This window comes from Liolophura sinensis, chromosome 4, assembly GCF_032854445.1.
Source record: "Liolophura sinensis isolate JHLJ2023 chromosome 4, CUHK_Ljap_v2, whole genome shotgun sequence".
In the NCBI taxonomy this organism is placed as follows: domain Eukaryota; kingdom Metazoa; phylum Mollusca; class Polyplacophora; order Chitonida; family Chitonidae; genus Liolophura; species Liolophura sinensis.
The window spans coordinates 20,997,935-21,017,879 of NC_088298.1; the positions used below are offsets into that span (position 1 = coordinate 20,997,935).

Sequence of the window (19,945 nt, forward strand, 5' to 3'; positions counted from 1 at the left end):
CAAATGTTCTTTTCTCTGTAAATGAAAAATCAAAAAAAAATATTTAAGACAGTGTTCACAAATGCCTTTTTACACCCATTTTCATCTCAAATGTGCATCACTTTCATGTAAACCTTTTTCCTTTAACCTTAATGGTAATGTATCTGGTTAAAATCATTACTTACAAGTGTACTATAATAATTACTTGTGTACCATAATATAAATCTCTCACCTTGTCCTCCGTGTTGTTTGCCGTGTCCATGGGATTCCTGTTCACGATGTCCGCCCTCGGTGAATAACTGTTCAAATTCACCTCCCACCTTTTCCGCGAATGCTCTGATTCCTCCTGATTTACAACATAATCACGACCATATTTATCACTCACAGGTTTCAGACCAATCACAATCTTCTCTCCTTTCACCACCTGCACCTTTTCAGGAGTTGCCTCCCTTAAGGCTGGCGGAGACTGCGTACTAGACAACAGATTGTGTGTTGAAAGTCTTGAGGTGGCCTCCGTCATTCGAGAATTTTCATTCGCCAATTGTTTTCTGGGCGGTCCTTCTGATAAAATTTCCGAATCTGCCACCACAATGCCCGAATCACTCATCCTCTTAGAATCAAATCGACCGGATGACGTTCGCTGAAATCCATTTCGCTCGTCGCCAATGATGCTGAAAACACCTGAGTCAACAGATGTCTTGCTTTCTTCACGCTCAACACCTCTCATTTTAACATCCACTGTGAGACTGTCAACGTAACTTGGTTTGACGTAAGCATCCCGTAATGATTTCCGTTCCACAAAGTTCTGATTGGCTCTCTCTTGCTGAATCACATCTTCGGCTGATTGGATAACATTAAACGCTGTGGCTGTCATGGACCGGACATTGCCTGCAGATGTTTTCTGTAAAATCACAATCAAACAAAGTCAAGACTAAAATGAAAGAGAATAATATTTTCTCAGTAACCCTGAAAGAAATCATTGAAAACGGAACCAATGTGTTAAAAGAAAGAATCTGTTTTGAAATGAGACAATTTGGTGACCGGATTAGCCTTTAAATTTGAACTTTTGTGGGTCAGGAATGTATATTTGTGGAATTGGCTTTGATGGAAACAACACTGGTTGTGTGATCCCAATATATTTTCAGGAGAGTGAAAATGAGGAAGTGCTGAAATGAAAAAATGGTTCCAAAAGGTACCTCAGTAGAATCAGAAAAAAAAGTCAGATCTATCATCACCAAGGAATTAAAATCTAGAAGAGAAAGAATGTGCCAGAATTTTAACCAACACCAAATGCAACTTTCACATCAAAAACATCTTAGTACCGATCAAGAAATGACAAGTTGGATGTCAAAACACACAAATGTCACGTAGACACCATCGCCACGTCTTATATCCACAGCATCCCCATAGAGGACGATCGACCTAGCTACTAGGTGAAATTTTACAACTGTTGTACATTCACGCACACAATGAAGAATCCCTGAAGCTGGAACACCAATCAAATCAACATACAACAGGAGACAACACATGTATGATGTTAGTATAATGACATCACAATAATCAATTCTTTTCAACCTTTTTGTTGCTATAAAGGAAATTAAATGACATGGATAATGTCTCTTACAGTAAATCTTCAACATTTTTGACCCCTAAAACACCTTTTTTCAGTGAAATTTATGCATCTAATTATTACGAAAATGATGCAAAAACGATTTAGTTGTTTCACTAAAGATGTAATTTTCACAAAACTGTTCTCTCTGAATGTTTCAAATAATTGTCACAGAGGTGGTTGAAAAGGTCAAAGAATTAGGGCATATACAGTTTATAGGACAATAAGACACTAAAATTTCACCAAAAAACTCATAAAATATAATTTTTGGTGCTGAAACTTGCACTTTTCCAGGAGGACATTGTCCTACTTCTCAGATCGCCTCACCTGAAGACACCCTTTCTGAGATCAAAAGAGCTCTTAAAGATTCGGCCAAAATGTGCAACGCAGTCACTGGAGAAATCTGAAGTCACTGATGTCCGTTGTCATGAAAGCAGTTACTAATTTTATGACAAATCCTATTATAATTCCACTAGGGTATTTTTAGTGTTTTATATTTTTAGTGTTTCACCCTTTACCAGCCATCACACTATCTCCGCTGCTCTGGTCTTTCTCTCTCAGCGGTACATCTTCGTTATATTTTATAAACATGTCTTTGTAATACTGTCATCCTTCAACTTTTTCGTATGTTTGCAAGGTGTTTAATCAAACTTATTTTGAAGGCATTATTCTGTGCAGACCGATAACATTACACGTTTTGTGAAGCCCTGAAATTGGCCGATTTAACCAATGTAGTTTTGGCTCCAAAGTCAGCTTAAAAATGTGCACAAAATTGTGCTGAAAGTTACTCTTTCATATGCGAAAAGGTTGACGGGTTCGGGCAAATGGAAAGTAAACAGTGTACACTAAAATTAAACAGGACACACATGCATAAAAAGGTTGAAAAAGTAAAGTGTTTAATATGGTACCAGTCAGGGCAAAGTCAAGGTAACACTGTAGCCAGATACCAGAATGCCAATGGTTTCTCTGCAGTGTGTCTGTGGTGGGATTATTTAACACTGAATAAACTGCTCCAGATGTCAGGTTAGCATTATCCACAGGTGAAGACTAGCTAGGGGAAAGGTTGAAGCCAGCTGAAGGCAAGCTAGAGGAAAGGTTGGAACTGGCTGAAGGCTATCTAGAGGAAAGGTTGAAGCCAGCTAAAGGCTAGCTGGGGGGGAAAGGCTGAAGCAAGCTACCAGTGTGCCAATGGTGAGATACCCTCTTGTACATGTGAGCTACTGGGCAGTGAATGATATCAAATTATTGTATGGAAACACAAGCCACCAAAAATATTATTCCCAAATGAAGAATGGCAGCACACAACAAACAACTTATTTACCAACGAACAAAGATCAACACTAATTTGTGAAACAAACACTCATTTAGTCCAACATTTACGTTTCTCAAACGAGTTTGTCGACAACTTGATTCCGATAAGATTTTGACTTTGCCCATGACTCAACCTCAAATTGTAAGCGTTACCAGCCCCATCAGGAATTTCCACTTTAGCCAGTGCCTTAAAAGTGAACGACTGATGTATGCACCATTGATGAAGTTGAGTATTTTTGCGTGGCTTCTGTCTTCCACATTATTGCAGCTAGTTGATCAGTAACATCATTGCTACTACCCCTGGTGACTGAATGACCCGTCTGACACTCACCATTACATTATAGTCGTCAATGACTTGATGACTGAATGTGTTGCCAAGCAGAGAATGATGGTTAGTGGAGTTAGAACCAACAATGTTGTTGTTGTTGTTAGTAAGTCCCTCCTCCATGTCTGCCAGGGCTCTGTTCATGGCATCAAGCTCGGCATGGATCATAGAGAGCTGGAGTGCAAAGAGAAGTGCACCTTCATATACCACCACACGAAATCTAACTATGACGCAAATCCCGCTTCTGACCCCAAAGTGCAGGCAGACAGTGATTATGAAACTATGTTATGAGCTATGTAATGAACTTTTATAGCAAGAAATGGGGGAACTATTCCTGTTTAACATGAAGAGAGCAAATTTGACAATTTATCTGTTTACAATAAGGTTTCAGTTCAATATGATTTTGATTTGATTTGATTTGATTTGATTCCAAGCTGTGTATTCCACTCAGCGCCATTCTATATCATTTACTGCAAAGGCATCCCTGCTCCCTAACAATATAGAAACAGCAACAAATTTTGATGCCCATGGGGTCATAAAATTTTTTTCCATCATCACTCGATCATTATTAAATCAATACATAGGTGCATGAATTAACATTTATTGTATGGTATTCAATTACAAAAGACTACAATATCTGACCTTGTCTCTTGCTCAAAATCAAATTCATGCTAGTCAGAAAAAGTTCCCCGATATAGTGATCCGATTTGACTCCTTGTTGGTCTAAATGAAGATGAATACTACTAATAAATGAAATGAATACTTAACAGCTTCATATATATTCTCATTTATCTAGTATCTTTACATCTAGCAACTATATTTTTACATGAAATGCTTATAAAACTTCAAAATTTAGCAGAATTCTTTAGAAAAAGACTAAATTTATTTAAATTAATCAAAGCATGGGGTTTAGCAAGCTGAAAATGGCAAGGACAACGCATTCATAGCTGCACTTATTAACTTTCACCCTGAATCCTCATATTCCACCCACAACAAATAGTTTACAACAACAACGCCACCCAAAACACTACCACACCCTCACCTCTCCTGCAGTTGACAACATATCCTCCGCAGCATTTGACACGTCATTCCTCGTCATCTCCATCTTCTGGCTGAGATTTGCGATCTCTTGATTTTCCTTCGTTCGGTTTTTCTGTGCCGGAAGCTTGCTCTTCTGACTGGAGGTAGAAATAGTCAAAGCTGACCTCTGAACTTTGTCCTCTGTCTCATCCAGGTCTATAATGAAAGGAAAACAGACAGATTATTTGAGTCCACATGCAGCCACTGATCTGTCCAATTTATGCACTATGGTATTCACAACAAGGAGAAGGAAACATAAAAATGCTGCCAAAATCAGATGAAAGAGCGTCAAAACTTATTTGCAAATATGATCTTTAATATTTTGGGGGATTTTTTTTTCATCAGAAAAGGGCATTTGAAAATATTTTTGAATGGTGGGTATTTGGGACCAACCTTTGGTATTTATCGTTGTTGCATAATAATGTTCTAAATAAAGATGTGATGCTTGTCATATAATTTATTTGAATGTAAATTTGTTGTTTATATCCAAACATATGCATTTAACCTAAATTATGATAATATTTATGAACATATTAAAAACATAAATATGATCCAAATTGAGGTTTAATACATTTGTCAGCTGAAAAGAACAAATTCTAGCGCAAAAATATTTATTAAACCTGTGTTAAGGAAAAATCAGAAAAAATATTGAAGACCACACTTAGGAATAACTTTTTGCACTCTTTCATCTGAACTTTGTCATTTTTATGCTTTCTCCACCTTTAAACTTTTTTATACACCGTACTCAACCTAAACTCTTGGTAATGACTACACATACCATGCTTATTTTGACTGATTCTGAGAGTTATACATGTATTCAGGTTAGCAAGATGTTTTAAGGATCATTAGGAAGGTAGAATGATATCTTACCGGAAAATTTCCGCACAAAAAATCAATATTTGATGACCTTCATTTGCTTCTAACTATGCATTTTGTAACATGACAAATATGGTTTACAGCAATTTTCATTTTACATAACTTTTCAGAGAGCATAAAATATAATAAAGTAAATAAAAAAAAAACAAAAAAAAAAACTGCTGCACATCACTTTAATTATACAGAGGGATGTTATTATTCAAAGTTTCATTAGGCTTATTTACATCTACCATCATATAAACGAGTGAGTGAGTGAGTGCGTGCGTGCTTGGGGTTTAACGTCGGACTTAACAAATTTTCAGTTACAACTTCCTCTTTTAAGGTCTATTGGTGTGACTAGGCGGCCAGGATTGACCCTGGATCTACCGCTCCCGGAAGAGGACATTCTACCTACTGTGCTATCGGGGCCGGTCCATCATACACAGGGAGTTTTCAGTTATACCAAATAAAACAAAACAATGAACACACCCTCTTTCTCTTCCAGCACTAGCAGTTGGGCAGACTGTTTGCATTCTCCGGCCAGGTTTGTTGCCTTGACCGTGTACTCCGCATCATGGTCTAATGTGGCGTACTCTATACCCAGGATGTAATCTCGATTTCCAAACTTATCTGAAAACACCAAAACAACACGGTGATCACCATTTTATTTATTTTTCATTTCACAAGCAAATCATTTTTGACAGGTATAAATAGTGAGTAAGTGAGTGAGTGCTTGGGGCTTAATGTCGTACTTAACAAATTTTCAGTCATATGACAACAAAGAAATCCTTAGAGTGCATGTAATGTGCCTCCTTGTTGCAGGACGGATTTCCTCTGCTCTTTTATCTAGTGCTGTTTCACTGCGCCCCGCCCGAGCCATTATACTGAGTCAGGTCAACCAGTCGTTGAACTATCCCCTTCATGCTGAACGCCAAGCGAGAAAGTTACAACTTCCTCTTTTAAGGTCATAGGTGTGACACAACCGAGGATTGAGCCTGGATCTACCGCTCCCGAACCGGACGCTCTACCAACTGTTCTGTGGAGGGACAGGTATAACCAGTAAAATGCCACACTGCGTATACATATAGGCTACACCAATTTTATTTTGTGTTAAAAAAGTGAAAGCAGGAATAAAAATACATATGAAAATCTACCATTCAATTTTTTATCCTATCTGAATGTTTTATCCTATCTGAATGTTTTAGATTATTTTCCTTTTATGCAATTAAGGCCTTCCAATCTTGTAAATGTGTCTTTAATAAGGAAAATAAAAGTTTACATTTTCCACAAATTGGATGATGTGTTTTATTTTTTATTTTTTTGCTCTCCTCAGACACTGAAAAAAGATTTATTCTGCTCATAAAACAACAATTAAAATAAAATTTGTGTGTACTTGGCGTCAAGTACAAATTTAGTGTCTCACTAACACGTTCACTATACCTGCAGGTGTGGTGTTTGCTTCCTGCACAAACTTTTACACATGAGCTAATATAATAAATTAAGTTGTGCAATACACTATTACAGTTTTTGCGGTCTGTCATTGCCCGTAGTGAGCAAATAATAGTACACAAAAGGGGCCTACATTTTTGCCTTGTGTGTTTGACTCAGACTGACAACCCAAAGCGCACGATGCCGATTGACTGGTGAGAGTGTGCATGCACATTGCTGGCCAGTTGACACGTGCCAACTTTAAAAGAAATACCAGTACAGGAAAGGTGATTTACTTTGTATTTATTCATTTCCATGATGTTTTCATTGTAGCATTCAGTTTTTACTTAGCACACTGATGACAACCTTCAACATGTTTTCATACTGTTATCACATTTCATACATAATATTTATCACTAGACCACAATTACATGTAATTATAAATTTAGACCATAATTATAAATTTACACCGTAATTATAAATTTACACCATAATTATAAAGTTACAGCGTAATTATAAATCTGCACCATTTCTTACCAACTTTGTAGTCTTTGTGCGACTTGGCAATCCTCTGACCATCTTTGTACCACGTGACTCTTGGCTGAGGGTAACCTTTGATCTTACACCTGAACTTTACACTTCGACCTTCCACGACCTCAATATCCTCTAACCCCCTCATGAATTCTGGCGCTTTTAATTCCTGAGTGTTTTCTTAAAAATCAGAAACAACCAAATATGGTCATTGAATAAATAATTGTTTTGAACTTAACCAAAATAAAGAATATTACATCCAAGTGCAAAGAAACAAAGAAAAGTTTTTAAAAATGCATCAAACTGAAAATACTTCCATCTTGATGGACATGTCAGTTCAGATCTGAACTTGGACATCATTTCAATTCCAAAACATCTTTAAAGCTGGCTAAATAAAAATTAAAGATCTACACACCTTTAATACGAATGGCAAAGTACTGGCAGCATCTTCCACTCTCGCTGAGGGCCACACAGCTGTACTGCCCTGCATCACTGTGGGACGGGTTGAAGATGGTGACAGTGTGACGATTTCCCTCATTCGTGACATCGTACTTCTCACAGTCCTCGATCTCTCTTAATTCATCATCGTCAGCACGATACCAAAACACATCTGAAAATCCAGACACATTAAAATCTGATGCGCACTATCATAATGAAATACATCTATGATCAGTATGAAACCAAAACACATCTGAAATCCAGACACATTAAAATCTGATGTGCACTATCATAATGAAATACATCTATGATCAGCATGAAACCAAAACACATCTGATGTGTTTAAGACCATTTAAAAAGAGTTTAAGACATGTTTAAAAAGTGTTTAAGACGAGTTTAAGACATGTTTAAAGAATGTTTAAGACGAGTTTAAGACATGTTTAAAAAGTGTTTAAGACATGTTTAAAGAGTGTTTAAGACATGTGAACACTGAGCACAAGGCCAAGTTAAATCATTAACCTTTGTATATGTTTACTTGAAGTCTAAGCAAGGAAACTGACCAAAGTCAAAAATCAGTTCTCCACTGGGGAGGCGGCAGATTTTGAGATCCCTTGAGGCTCATGTGAAGTAGAACCTTGAGTCATTGTTTGATTGAATGTCTACCATGTTATACTGTAATGGTTTCTGTCTGGTACTGTTATACTGTCTTTTAATAATGTGACATCATGCATGGTGCACTGGGAAAGTAACATCTGACGTCAATGAAATGATGTCAAGGTCCTGCTGTCAAGTGCTTGACAGATTCCCACTGTAGTTTCTGGTGTCCCTTTTTGACATACTCCTGAAACGCAACGATCCTTGGAGCTACCAATTAATAAATTTCTCACTCTTTGCTCGGCCAGGTGACAAACATGATTTTACACAAAGGAAAGATAAATCATCATGATAAAACATCATGAAAGACATCATGATAAATTTCAGATGTGGAATATGCCTCACATCAAAAAATATGTTTCTTGTTTAAATAATAATCATTAAGAAATATCAAATGCGATAACGACTTGAATATGAATATGAATGAGATATGAATATGAGATATGAATATGATCTGCAAATTTGCATTCACAACTCATTGAAACAATAATGAATATTACACTTTTTGTATGACGCCGATGAGATTTGTGGGTTATAGATTAACGTTAGGGTAGAGTTCGATCAATGAGAGCTAAATTTTGAGGAAGGAAAACTTGCATGTGATTGGTAATTGCACTACCTGTTCAGTGTTTAAGTTAAAAAGACAAAAATGAAACATAAAAAACCGTAACAGTTATTTGCTATTTCTGGGTGCATGTGTTTGATCTTGTAATGATTATTACCAATTTCGCATATTTTTCCATCAGCTTGTTAAAATATAGGCCAAGTCTCCTCCCCCTTCCACTTTCCTTCCCCTAACAGTTTTGACAATGTTCTGGCTAATTAGATCATTATTAAACTGCCAGGTTGACAGCTTGAACCTAGGTTATACAGACTATCCTTTAAAGTATAAAAAGCTAATTTGCATAAAATAAATGCAGAGTTCAAAGAGCATTTCAGTTTAATGCATCTTTCAACCACTCACCAATAGGCTCAGTCCCAGAAACGCGACACACCAACTTGATTGCCTCCCCTTCAAAAGCCGTCGTGCTCTCCGGAGGAAGATCAAACTTGGGATCATTGTTCTCTGACGGAATCAACATTTCCTGAAATTTCTGACTAGATTTGAGTTCGTCTTTCCTCTCCTGTATGGACGACAACACAGACGAATCGTCTGATTGGATGCTGGTATCCAAGGACTCTGACAGCCTTAGTTTCAAGGCAGGGTCTACTGAGTGTTTTGATTTCATCCCGTGTAAATGCAGCGAAGACTTGGAAGCATCCAAATCGGAATCGTCTGTTTGCACAAAAGAGTCTGTAATGCTGGCAGTCCTGTTTATGCGATTAGAAACGCGCTCAATTTCGTTTGAAGTTTGAGCATAAAATGCATTGTCATCATCATCACTGGGAGAGTCCTTATCCTCGTTTTCGGACAAGTCGGACAAATCCTCAGCATCCCTGAAAACACAGCCATCCCTATTTATCAAACATATATTGATTACTTTTACTTTTCAGGCTCATGAATTTCTACTGCTACTGGTAAAGTAGCATTCCTGCATTACAAGAGAACATTAGCCTATCCAGCTTGGACCCGAGTTGCCATTGCATGGGAAACACTGCCACAATACTGGTGGAAATCGACTGTGCAGAACTGACTTGAAGTTGCTGAAGTGCTGAGCAGGTACCTCACAGTACTGACCAGTCATTACACCTTTCTGAGCATGCACCTATTCCACAAAGCCATTTCTAATTTAAGTCAAAAGTTAAAATTCCACCCCAGCACTTAGTTTTTGGTACTGGAAGTTCAACTTTTGTTTTTATGAGATAACACTTATGAGGTGCACCAAACATTGTTTATTAGCACCCGCTTCCCTGCAAAAAATTTAAAATTGTATTTAAAAGTTGTTTTAAGTTGATTTTGGAAACAAAACTGCACTGGTTGAATTGGTCAGTTTCAGGGCTTTACAAAAAGTATAATTTTATCAGTCTATACAAAATAATGTCACCTGAATAAACACCTTGCAAACATGCGAAAATGTGGAACAATTAGTAAGTCAGAAATTGTGGAACTGTCCTCATAATCATACGCAATGAACCCAGCAGTCATGGTTTTGTCATGAAGTTCTGAGAATAACCCAACTCAGGAAAGAATCCAAATGGATCTGAACACAATTTCACGATGTGAAAGTTGTAGTTTATAGAAGCATTTTGTGCTCACTACTGACTGATGATTACTTTGGTTAAATTATACATGTACATGGAAATCGCACAGACCTCACTGAAAATTCAAACTTACGTTTCTCCAACTCTGGGTGAGACGTCATTTTCTGGCACATGTACGTACATCGAGTCTGACAAGTCGCTTTTCACGCGTTGGACAGTCGCGCGTTTATGTAACCCAGAGCCTCGCTCATGTCCCAAAATCCAATTGTCCTGCCAGGAACGATTCAACTTCCTGTTCAAGGAATTTGTTGATTCTGATAAATAGTCTTGGTCATCGTACCCATTGTCTTCGCGTTCGCTGTGACTTAGCGACATCAGGTCAGGATCCACTTCATTAAATCCCAGCGAACCCACAGAAAAGTCGGGCAGTTTCGGGTGTGGGTCGTGAAGCTTTTCCAAACCCATAACACGATCGAGCAAACCCAATTCCGTTTCCTCTTTCGGCTTTGTCACCTTCACAACTGGAACTTCCTCCACTGGTGCTAATTTTTCTTCCTGAAGTTGCCGAGCTTGAAGCTTCGGTCGCGATGACGAGCCCTGTGAGAATTTGATGAGTTTCTCGAATTCGGCGTCGTAGTTGAAACGGTTCTTGTCCGCCTCCTGTTTAGCGCGCTCCGCCTCTTTCTCTTGCTCTAATTGCAGGGCTTCTTCCTGCGCCTTTATCTCTTTCCGTCGCTGCTTTGCCTTTTCTAGCTCCTCTCTCTTCTTCTCTTTTTCACGTTCCTTTTGACGCAGTTTCTCTTTCTCCTCAGCAACCTTGCGATGACGGTCGACCACCTGTAACAACAAAATTAAAAAGTTCCAAAAATTTTCTGCTCTTCTTGCTAGTGATTGTTAGTTGCACGTTAGAAACGTAAGATTGAATTTTCAGTGGGGTCTGTGCAATTTCACGCAAGCATCTCATCCTACAGGTTTTAAACATAGCCCCAGTTCAATAAATAATTCATTTAATAATTCCTAAATAGAATTGCTCTACCTTAACTCTTTACTATTCATTTCACAGTTATAGGGAGAAGTACACGTATACGCATGTAAAAGTGAAAGTGAAAGATTTGTCATGACTGTCTAATATGCATCAGAATATGAAAATTTTTGAACAAATGACCACTGCATTTTTTCAAGTCCTCAGGAAGGCACCTAGCAAGTATCGAGCTGTCTTGATGAACGCATGTGGTGAAACCATCTCACTGAAATGAAGACGGAGATGAAGGGTTAAATGGCCACACCAGCATTACCGACTGTTAATCCTCACGACAACCAATGAGATCAGGGGAACCTACACATTCCCTGTTCAAGCCTCTTACCTTTGTAATGAGGACCTGGGCCAGCTGGTCTTGATACGACGTGTCGATGTCATTCCCATCCTCTGTCGACGTTGACAGATCCGACACTGCTTCATCGGAGCCCTGCTGTAAACAATGAACATCACATGTTAGTATTAAACGAATAAGACTCAAGGATTTTATCGGTGCATTATTTAGCAAGAACATATTAGTTGACGGGGCCGATTCCAAAAAGCCATTACTTACGTGTACTTAAGGGTGGAGAAAACATAAAAATGGCATAGAGTTTAGATGAAAGAGTGCAAACAGTTATTTCTAAATGTAGTTTTCAATATTTTTTCAGATTTTTCCTTAAACAGAAAAATACACTTGAAAATAATTTTTGTATGGTGGGTATTTTGGACCATCTTTTGGTATTTATAGTCTTTGTTTAATAATGTCATAAATGAGGATGTAACACAGGATTAATAAATATCTCTGCTCTAGAATTTGTTTTTTTTTTTCAGCTAACAAATGTATTAAACCTCAATTTGGATCATTTTTATATTTTTAATATGTTCATAAATATTATCATAATTTAGGTTAAATGCATACGTTTCGATATAAACAACAAATTGACATTCAAATAAATTTATTAGACAAGCATCACATCTTTATTTAGAACATTACTATGCAACAACGATTATAAATACCAAAAGTTGGTCCAAAATACCCACCATACACAAATATTTTCAAATACCCTTTTCTGCTGAAAAAAAAAATCCCCCAAAACATATCCCTAATATCATATTTGCAAATAAGTTTTGACGCTCTTTCATCTGATTTTGGCAGCATTTTTATGTTTTCTTCTCCTTCATACCATAATACCAGTGTTATTGTCTCATTTTCCCTAGAATATTGTTTCTGGATTCACATCGAAATTTCCATTTGTATTACGTATTTTTTAGCCCACATTAGGTAATGATCTTAGCAAAGCCACTCTTGGACAATTTAGTAAATGTCATATCAGTTCAGGGTAGGCAATGTGACCTACCCTTATTTTTGCAATTTATGTACAGTTTTAATTTGATTATGGAACAAAACCAGATTGGTTGGATTGACCAATTTCATTGATTTGCAAAAAGTTTATTTTATCACACAAAATGAAGAAGTCTTCAGAATATGCTTGAAAAAAAAAAAACCATCTTGCAAACATGTGAAAAGGTTGAAGAAGTACAGTACTATTAAAAGATTCATCACACTTTCTTTTGCAAGGGGAGATAACTTACCCAATCCACTGTGTCACCGACAGCATTTTCCACAACTTTTGATAAGGTTTGTCGAATTCGACTAGAAGACTTTGATTGGCCTGTATTCCCATCTGCATCTGCAAGAGACAGAGAGAGAAAAAAAATCAGCGCAAAGTTCGGGAATCTTTAGGCTTCTATCTGCAAATGATTCTGATAAATTCTTATATGCACCTTTACAAACTGCTGATCATATATAAATACTATATTTGTGCCCCAAAAAACTTTCTGTAGACTAGGAGAAAAACTATTGATTGTGGATTTTCTGATCACATATCGTGGGCAAATGTTACAAATGTAGAGTAAGTTTTGTAGATGAAGAGAAAAACTTGCGATTGTGGATTTTCTGATCACATATCTCGGGGAAATCTTACATATGAAGAGTGAGTTTTTTTAAACTAAGAGCAATCTTATAAATGTAGAGTGAGTTTATGTACACTGAATGAAAAACTTACGATTGTGGATTTTTTGTAGACTATCCGATAAATTACTCAGAAGATCACGGAAACGATTTCTGTAATTGGTCACAAAGTCTCCATCTGGAAAACAAACATCATGATATCATTAAAAACAAATTGTCAAGAAAAAGTTACTAAACAAGCAAACAATAAGGCAATGAATGCACCTATCAGCCCTCTTATGTAATAAGTCCATTTATTTTTTTGATTGTCTTTTTACACTGTTCTCAAGAATTCTTCAATTAAACGACGGTGGCTGGCATTATGATGGAAAGAAACAGGATAGAGCCCGGGGAAACCCACAACCATCTGAACATTACTGCCATACCTTCCCACATACGACTGGAGAGGAGTTGAAACTCACAGTGATCACATTGTCTCAGAAGAGACTTCTGAGTCGCTATGCTGCAGTAGCATGCTAACTACTAGGCCACAAAAGCCCTTCTTAAAAAATAAAAATGTTGGGGAGGAAAAAAGCAAAACAGTAAAAATCATCATGTGTCCTGCATACTTTCGTTCCAAAGAGTTAATTTTTGTTAATTACATAATATGCTTATCTTAATTGTTTGAAATAGCATAAATGAAAAACTTTAAAAAACTTGTAAAAATACTGCGTCATTTTTTAATTCTATTCCAGACTCCTGTTGTGAAATGACTTAACTGATCAGGTATAACCACAGAGCGGTTTCTGGAAAACCACAACGCAGTGGGAAGCCACCGGGTAATAACACCATTACACAGACCACCCGGTGTCCTACACAGAAATCAAACAGTTAACCAGACAAAAGTTATGTTACTGAAAAATACACGAAACGTACATTTGTTGCCATGGTAATCGATCTGTGATGGCGTCTGGTTGTCCAAGGATCTGTACAATTCTGTAAGGGCGTTCTCAAACTTTTTACGGAACTTTTCTGTTTCCTCATCCTCACGTTTCTGAGCCCTCTGGAGCTGTGTTTTATATGTATCTGAAAACCAATCAAAAAAAGTCAAAACCAAGGTGCTAATAGACTTGCAGACGAAAACAATCTTAGCTCTGGGAAAAAAGCTTATAACAGGTATGAAGAAACAGAACTGACAATGATATGTTAAAGGGGTATAGCTTACTTAAAATCCTAACAGATCTAGCTTTGTTTTTGTTTATTTATTTGACTGGTGTTTTACACTGTATTCAAGAATATTTCACTTATACAATAAAATACATGACCATCTGCAGGTTGCTGACAGACTTTCTCAAGTACAGCCTAAAGAAGAAGCCAGCATGAGATGAACTCACAGCGACCGCACTGGTGGGACGATCCTACTTCACTGCATGGTGCTGGCACGCTAACCACCTCAGCACCCAGGGCACCTTTCCATTTATAGGTATCAATGACAGATATCTACTGCCCAAGGCTGGCTTTAAACTGTAAAATTGAAAGAACCCAAAGACAAGCACCTTAACCATGAGTTTCAGCTCGACCTACCTTTAACGATGACAGAATTCTCTTCCTTGAGCAGAGGCTGTGGGGAGGAGAAAGCTTTCGGGAGTGGCAAACTGGGCGAGGTGGACTTCTCACTGACACCACTGAGGTTGAGCTCTGTGAAACACAGGGAGACGAAGTAAAGATAAAATATGCCAATTGTCAACATGTCAAAAACCATAAAGACAAAAACAAAGCTTTAACACTTAATACACTGCTGCTGCAACATCAGATGGAACATCACCTAAAGCGTTCGGTGATATTTTATATTCAAGTTAAGATCAGCAGTCTCATTCTAAGACTTAAAAGTACTTTAAACAATAGTAAATCCGAAAAAAAACCCAAAAAACATTGAGTTAGCATGCAAGCAGGTCGATCAGCAAACAAAAATGAGAGAGAGCGAGAGAGAGCGAGTGTGAGTTAGAATGATAGCAAAAGAGGGCATTAAGTGAGGCAATGCATTGAATGGACTCCAAATATCATATTCCACACAATACTTCAGCTAAACAGCTAATTGTTTTTATCATTTGATTCGTATTTTACATCACTTTTTTCCCACCATTCAACATTTTATGTGTGCAGTAGCTATCAAATTTATGACAGGCACAATCCGACTACCCGACAAGAAACATCCAGGTTCCGAAGAAGACAAGGTACATGTAGGCTAACTGGCACCCACAAACTAATATGTAATTAAACCACCATTAATAATGGTAAAACACATCTCTACTCAAGGAACTACTAAACTCCTGACTTGGGCTATAAATGTTGATATTAATTTTAATGGTGCTTTAATTTTATAACTCTCTGTAGGATGCCATGGTCAATAAATATCCACCTGTGAAAAGGTGTTTTACAATATGCTAAAAAGTCATTAGGATGAATAAAAACATACTGGTTTAATTATATTCATTTATTTATTTGATTGGTGTTTAACACCGTACTCAAGAATGTTTCACTTATGTGATGGTGGCCAGCATTACAGTGGGAGGAAACCATCCGCAGGTTGCTGCCAGAGCTTCCCGCGTATGGCCAGAGGTTTAATTATATACTATACAGGAAAAAATGTGTATGCATTAACCTGTATAAGATTTTTACATTACAGACTAAAATGTGCATCAATTTCTAGCTATTATTTATTTATTTGATTTGTGTTTTGCACCATGCTGAAAAATATTTCACTTAAAAGACGGCGACCAGCATTATGGTGCAAGGAAACCAGGGCAGAGCTTGCGGGAAACTCACAACCATCCACAGGTTTTTAGCTATTAAATACGAAGATAGATGCTCTTCAACAATTAGTGGACAGGTGCATGTATCCACAATAGGTGAAGATTATCTCGCATTCCAAACTAAAAGGGGACTCAAGTTGTTCAAATGTAAGAAACATAAGAATGAACTGTTTCACGGGAGTACACATTCGATCAGGTTCTTCATTAGGACTTGTTAAACAAGTTTCCTTGAAAAAGTTGATAAATTAACTGCTGCATATAAAGGTGGAATATACTGCAAATGGGATATATTTTCTGTCCAGACAAAACTCGTCTGCTTTAACATGTAAGGACAAACCACACAAGACATGAGGCCTTTCACTTAGAGGGTATTTCACAAAGTAAAAAATACACCACCGAGTAAAAATATTTGCGTGCTGTTAGGCCATAGAGCCAGATTAACACCTGAGCCAGGTTAGGTGCTAACGAGGCTTGTCAATTTCTCGGCCAGGTAACTCTTCGAGGTTTACTGACAAAATAAAAAAACCGCCTAATTCAATTAGGCCAGAGGAAACCCGTGAGGTTTTACAAAAAAATGTATCACCACACCTTAACATAACAAAAATCAGTAGAGAGAAAATGAATCGCAGGAGTCTGCCGTCCATCACGTGGCCAAAATATACAGAGCTGGACACCCGATGTTTATTCAGAACATTGTTCAAACGTGACGGTAATTCAACAGCTCTGCTTTAACTGCCAAATAAATATGTCCTACAACAGCTAGGATCTAGGCTTTTATTGTACAGCTTTTATTGTGGAAAAACCAGTTTGAAAAACTGAAAAAAACTGAGCATGAATATAATTATTCCCTGGATGAATCATCGGAATGTACGTTCCAAATGAGAATTTCAATTATTAAATCAAAGCGGCTTTTCAGCATAAATCATTCAATCAATCATTCAAACACTGTCAGGACTTCAGCTTGAATATTCACAAACGTTATAGCATGACAAAAATATGATGCAAGGAAATGCAATAATTATAGTAACTGGTTAGAAAAAGCATCAATACCCGGTTGTTTGAATTTACATGTAGTTTAAGACTTGTTACCAGATTCAACTTGAGCCAAGTCTTCAATTTTGTACTTAGCCTTACAAAAAATTGCATAACATTATACTAAATATGAACTAAATCTACTGCTGCTTTACTTTGACACTGGAGAACTGCATTGTCGGCTGGGCTTGAATAAAAATTTAAATATAAAATATGACTCAATATCAATATTAGTTAATACAATTTTGAATAATTGGGCCCTGAATATTAATACAAAAAAGTTCTATGTCCGATGCAAGATATATAATTTTACTGAAATGTCATGCTTAGTTCCATGACCTTTATCATCATAATTCATTGTTTTTCAGAATTGTCTTAAAAAGAAACCCGACATGTTCTGTATGACTGATATATATATATATATATATATTTATATTCTGAAATCAGGGCAGTGTAGTTATTAAAAACAATCCAGCAAAAAGAAATCTGAAGAAGATTGTGCAGCGTAATGACCCAGGAGTCTCTCACCAATGAAGTCGCTGTGAGTTCAAGTCCAGCTCATGATGGCTTCCTCTCCGGCCGTACGTGGGAAGGTCTGTCAGCAACCTGCAGATGGTTGTGGGTTTTCCCCGGGCTCTGCCAGGTTTCCACCCACCATAATGTGAAATATTCTTGAGTACAGCATAAAAATACCAATCAAATAATAAATAAATAAATAAATAAATAAGAAGATTGTTATCCCTGAAGTCACTAAACTTCAAATCCAGTCTTTCCTTCATAAATCCTTTAAGGGATGTGTGTTTATATGTGCATTCATAAAGGTTACAAGTTTCCATGCAAAGGCACTTTAGTGGACCATTACAAAATACCTGTATGAAATATGTCTTTAAACACAGTGTGTACTAGAAATACAGGTATGGTGAATTCACCATCAAAGTAATAGGTTTCAAATTTATTTATTTACATGTATTTATTTGATTGGTATCTTTCGGCATGCTCAAGAATATTTCATTTTTACCATGGCGGCCACTATATTAGAGGGAGGAAAGTGGGCAGAGCCTGGAGAAACCCACGACCATCCGCAGGTTGCTGGAACACCTTCCCATATACAGCCCGAGTTTAGATACTTGATTAACATAATTCTAGATGAGAGCGCTACGACGGGTTCAAAGAGTAATAAACGCGAATGCGACGCAAAATAAGAAAACATCTCAGAAATAAGCAATATGTCTTAACATCATTAATTATCACTAAGATAAGTCCACGGTGTTACGCACTATCATGTACGACAAAAAAGTTCATTACATCTCCATACAAAAAAAAGGCACAAAAACAAATCATCACTCGGGCTAGCAAAAATCTTTGCAAAAATTTTTAATGGCCTATTAAAATGACTGAATTACTGCTGGCTATATACACAGTAAACTCATTTGTTAAGTTTAAATGCGATAAGGATACTGTGGCTTCCCTGGGGGTTTACTCATTACGCTATACGTGTGCATATCAGTGTACGGAATGATGTGAATGAGGAGGCTTTTCAAACCACACAACAGGAAATACTGCTTCACACATCACGTCAGTGTTGTTTTACACCTGAAGTCAAAGTCTGTTAGCGACAAGCTTCCCCACAACTACGTTATACAGATATGCACACCGTATGGGAGGAAGACAAATCCTCATCCACACACATTACACTGCCCAAATGCTATGTATTAATTGTCAAATTGAGCTGGCCTTGCTTCGGCTGCAGATTTAAAGGCACAGACCACTCTAAACTGAAGTATATGTCAGATGAAAGACAATTAAAAACTTTCCATGAAAATGGTTGGATTAATTTTTTTAAGAATTTTTCTAACAGAGAAAAAAGGTGTAGAAAGAACAGATTCTAATGTGACCCAAAAGGTATCAATTCCGTCATATCTATACATTTTGCTTGAAATAATTCCTTTCACGGTCCAATCAGCGAAAGCATTCGTAGATCTATATGTATGATGTTCGAATGGTGACATGTAGCAGTCTAACGTGTGTTAAGTAGCAAAAACCATATGTGATGATACTGTTGCCAATTTGTGGTCAGAAAAGACCACCACAGAAAAAAAAAATAAAAATGCATTTTACCAGGATTTACAAATTTTTAAAAAATAAATCGAACTATCTTACTGGACAGCTTTTAATTAGTCAACATACTGTAATTCTTCAACCTTTTAGCATGTTTGGAAGGTGTTTATTCAAGCACATTCTGAAAGCGTTATTCTGTGAAGACTGATAAAATTACACTTTTTTGCAATGCCCAGAAATTATATCCAGAATTATTATAAAAATGTGCATAAATTGACTGAAAGATGACCTTTCATTCGCGAAAAGATTGAGGAATTAGGGTATTGATAATTCAATTCCTACATAAATCTTAGAGTCTAATATTACCAGCTTGACAGTATAATCAGAAGTTCTGACTGGCTGAAAATGCAGCTTACTTCACTGGTTGAATTTTTGCAATGTTGTTTACCTGCATTTGAGGTCAAAGGTCACCTCATTACAGCCTCTGATTACAGCTGGCTGTTGTTTTAGATGAATGGGGATGCAGAACTCTGATGACATTAACACTGTCCTAGAATCTTGTCCCTCAACATGTGAAAGGTAGATACCTGAACTCAGGCACAGTCCATTACCATTCGCAGGGGGGTACAGGTAATACTGAGTAATGTTTATATAAAGCTTGCTTTAGCCCATAAACTGATAATGTTAGAATGAAAATCAATAGTCAGGTAATATTATCATT

At 37.1% G+C, this 19,945-nt stretch overlaps 1 protein-coding gene across 6 annotated transcripts in view; it reads right to left on the reverse strand.

The window, feature by feature from the left end:
- LOC135464933 (titin homolog) overlaps positions 1 to 19,945 on the reverse strand; it is an 81,869-nt gene that overhangs the window by 16,292 nt on the left and 45,632 nt on the right. For all 6 annotated transcript variants that reach the window (XM_064742511.1, XM_064742514.1, XM_064742512.1 and 3 more), the window contains 13 exons: positions 14,906 to 15,019; positions 14,258 to 14,407; positions 13,437 to 13,520; positions 12,964 to 13,061; positions 11,717 to 11,821; positions 10,486 to 11,189; positions 9,175 to 9,647; positions 7,534 to 7,728; positions 7,125 to 7,298; positions 5,649 to 5,789; positions 4,267 to 4,460; positions 3,231 to 3,398; positions 212 to 880 (listed from right to left, as the gene is read on the reverse strand). In XM_064742511.1, the coding sequence (XP_064598581.1) occupies positions 212 to 880; positions 3,231 to 3,398; positions 4,267 to 4,460; positions 5,649 to 5,789; positions 7,125 to 7,298; positions 7,534 to 7,728; positions 9,175 to 9,647; positions 10,486 to 11,189; positions 11,717 to 11,821; positions 12,964 to 13,061; positions 13,437 to 13,520; positions 14,258 to 14,407; positions 14,906 to 15,019 (3,269 nt within the window). The remainder of the gene's footprint in view (positions 1 to 211; positions 881 to 3,230; positions 3,399 to 4,266; positions 4,461 to 5,648; positions 5,790 to 7,124; positions 7,299 to 7,533; positions 7,729 to 9,174; positions 9,648 to 10,485; positions 11,190 to 11,716; positions 11,822 to 12,963; positions 13,062 to 13,436; positions 13,521 to 14,257; positions 14,408 to 14,905; positions 15,020 to 19,945) is intronic.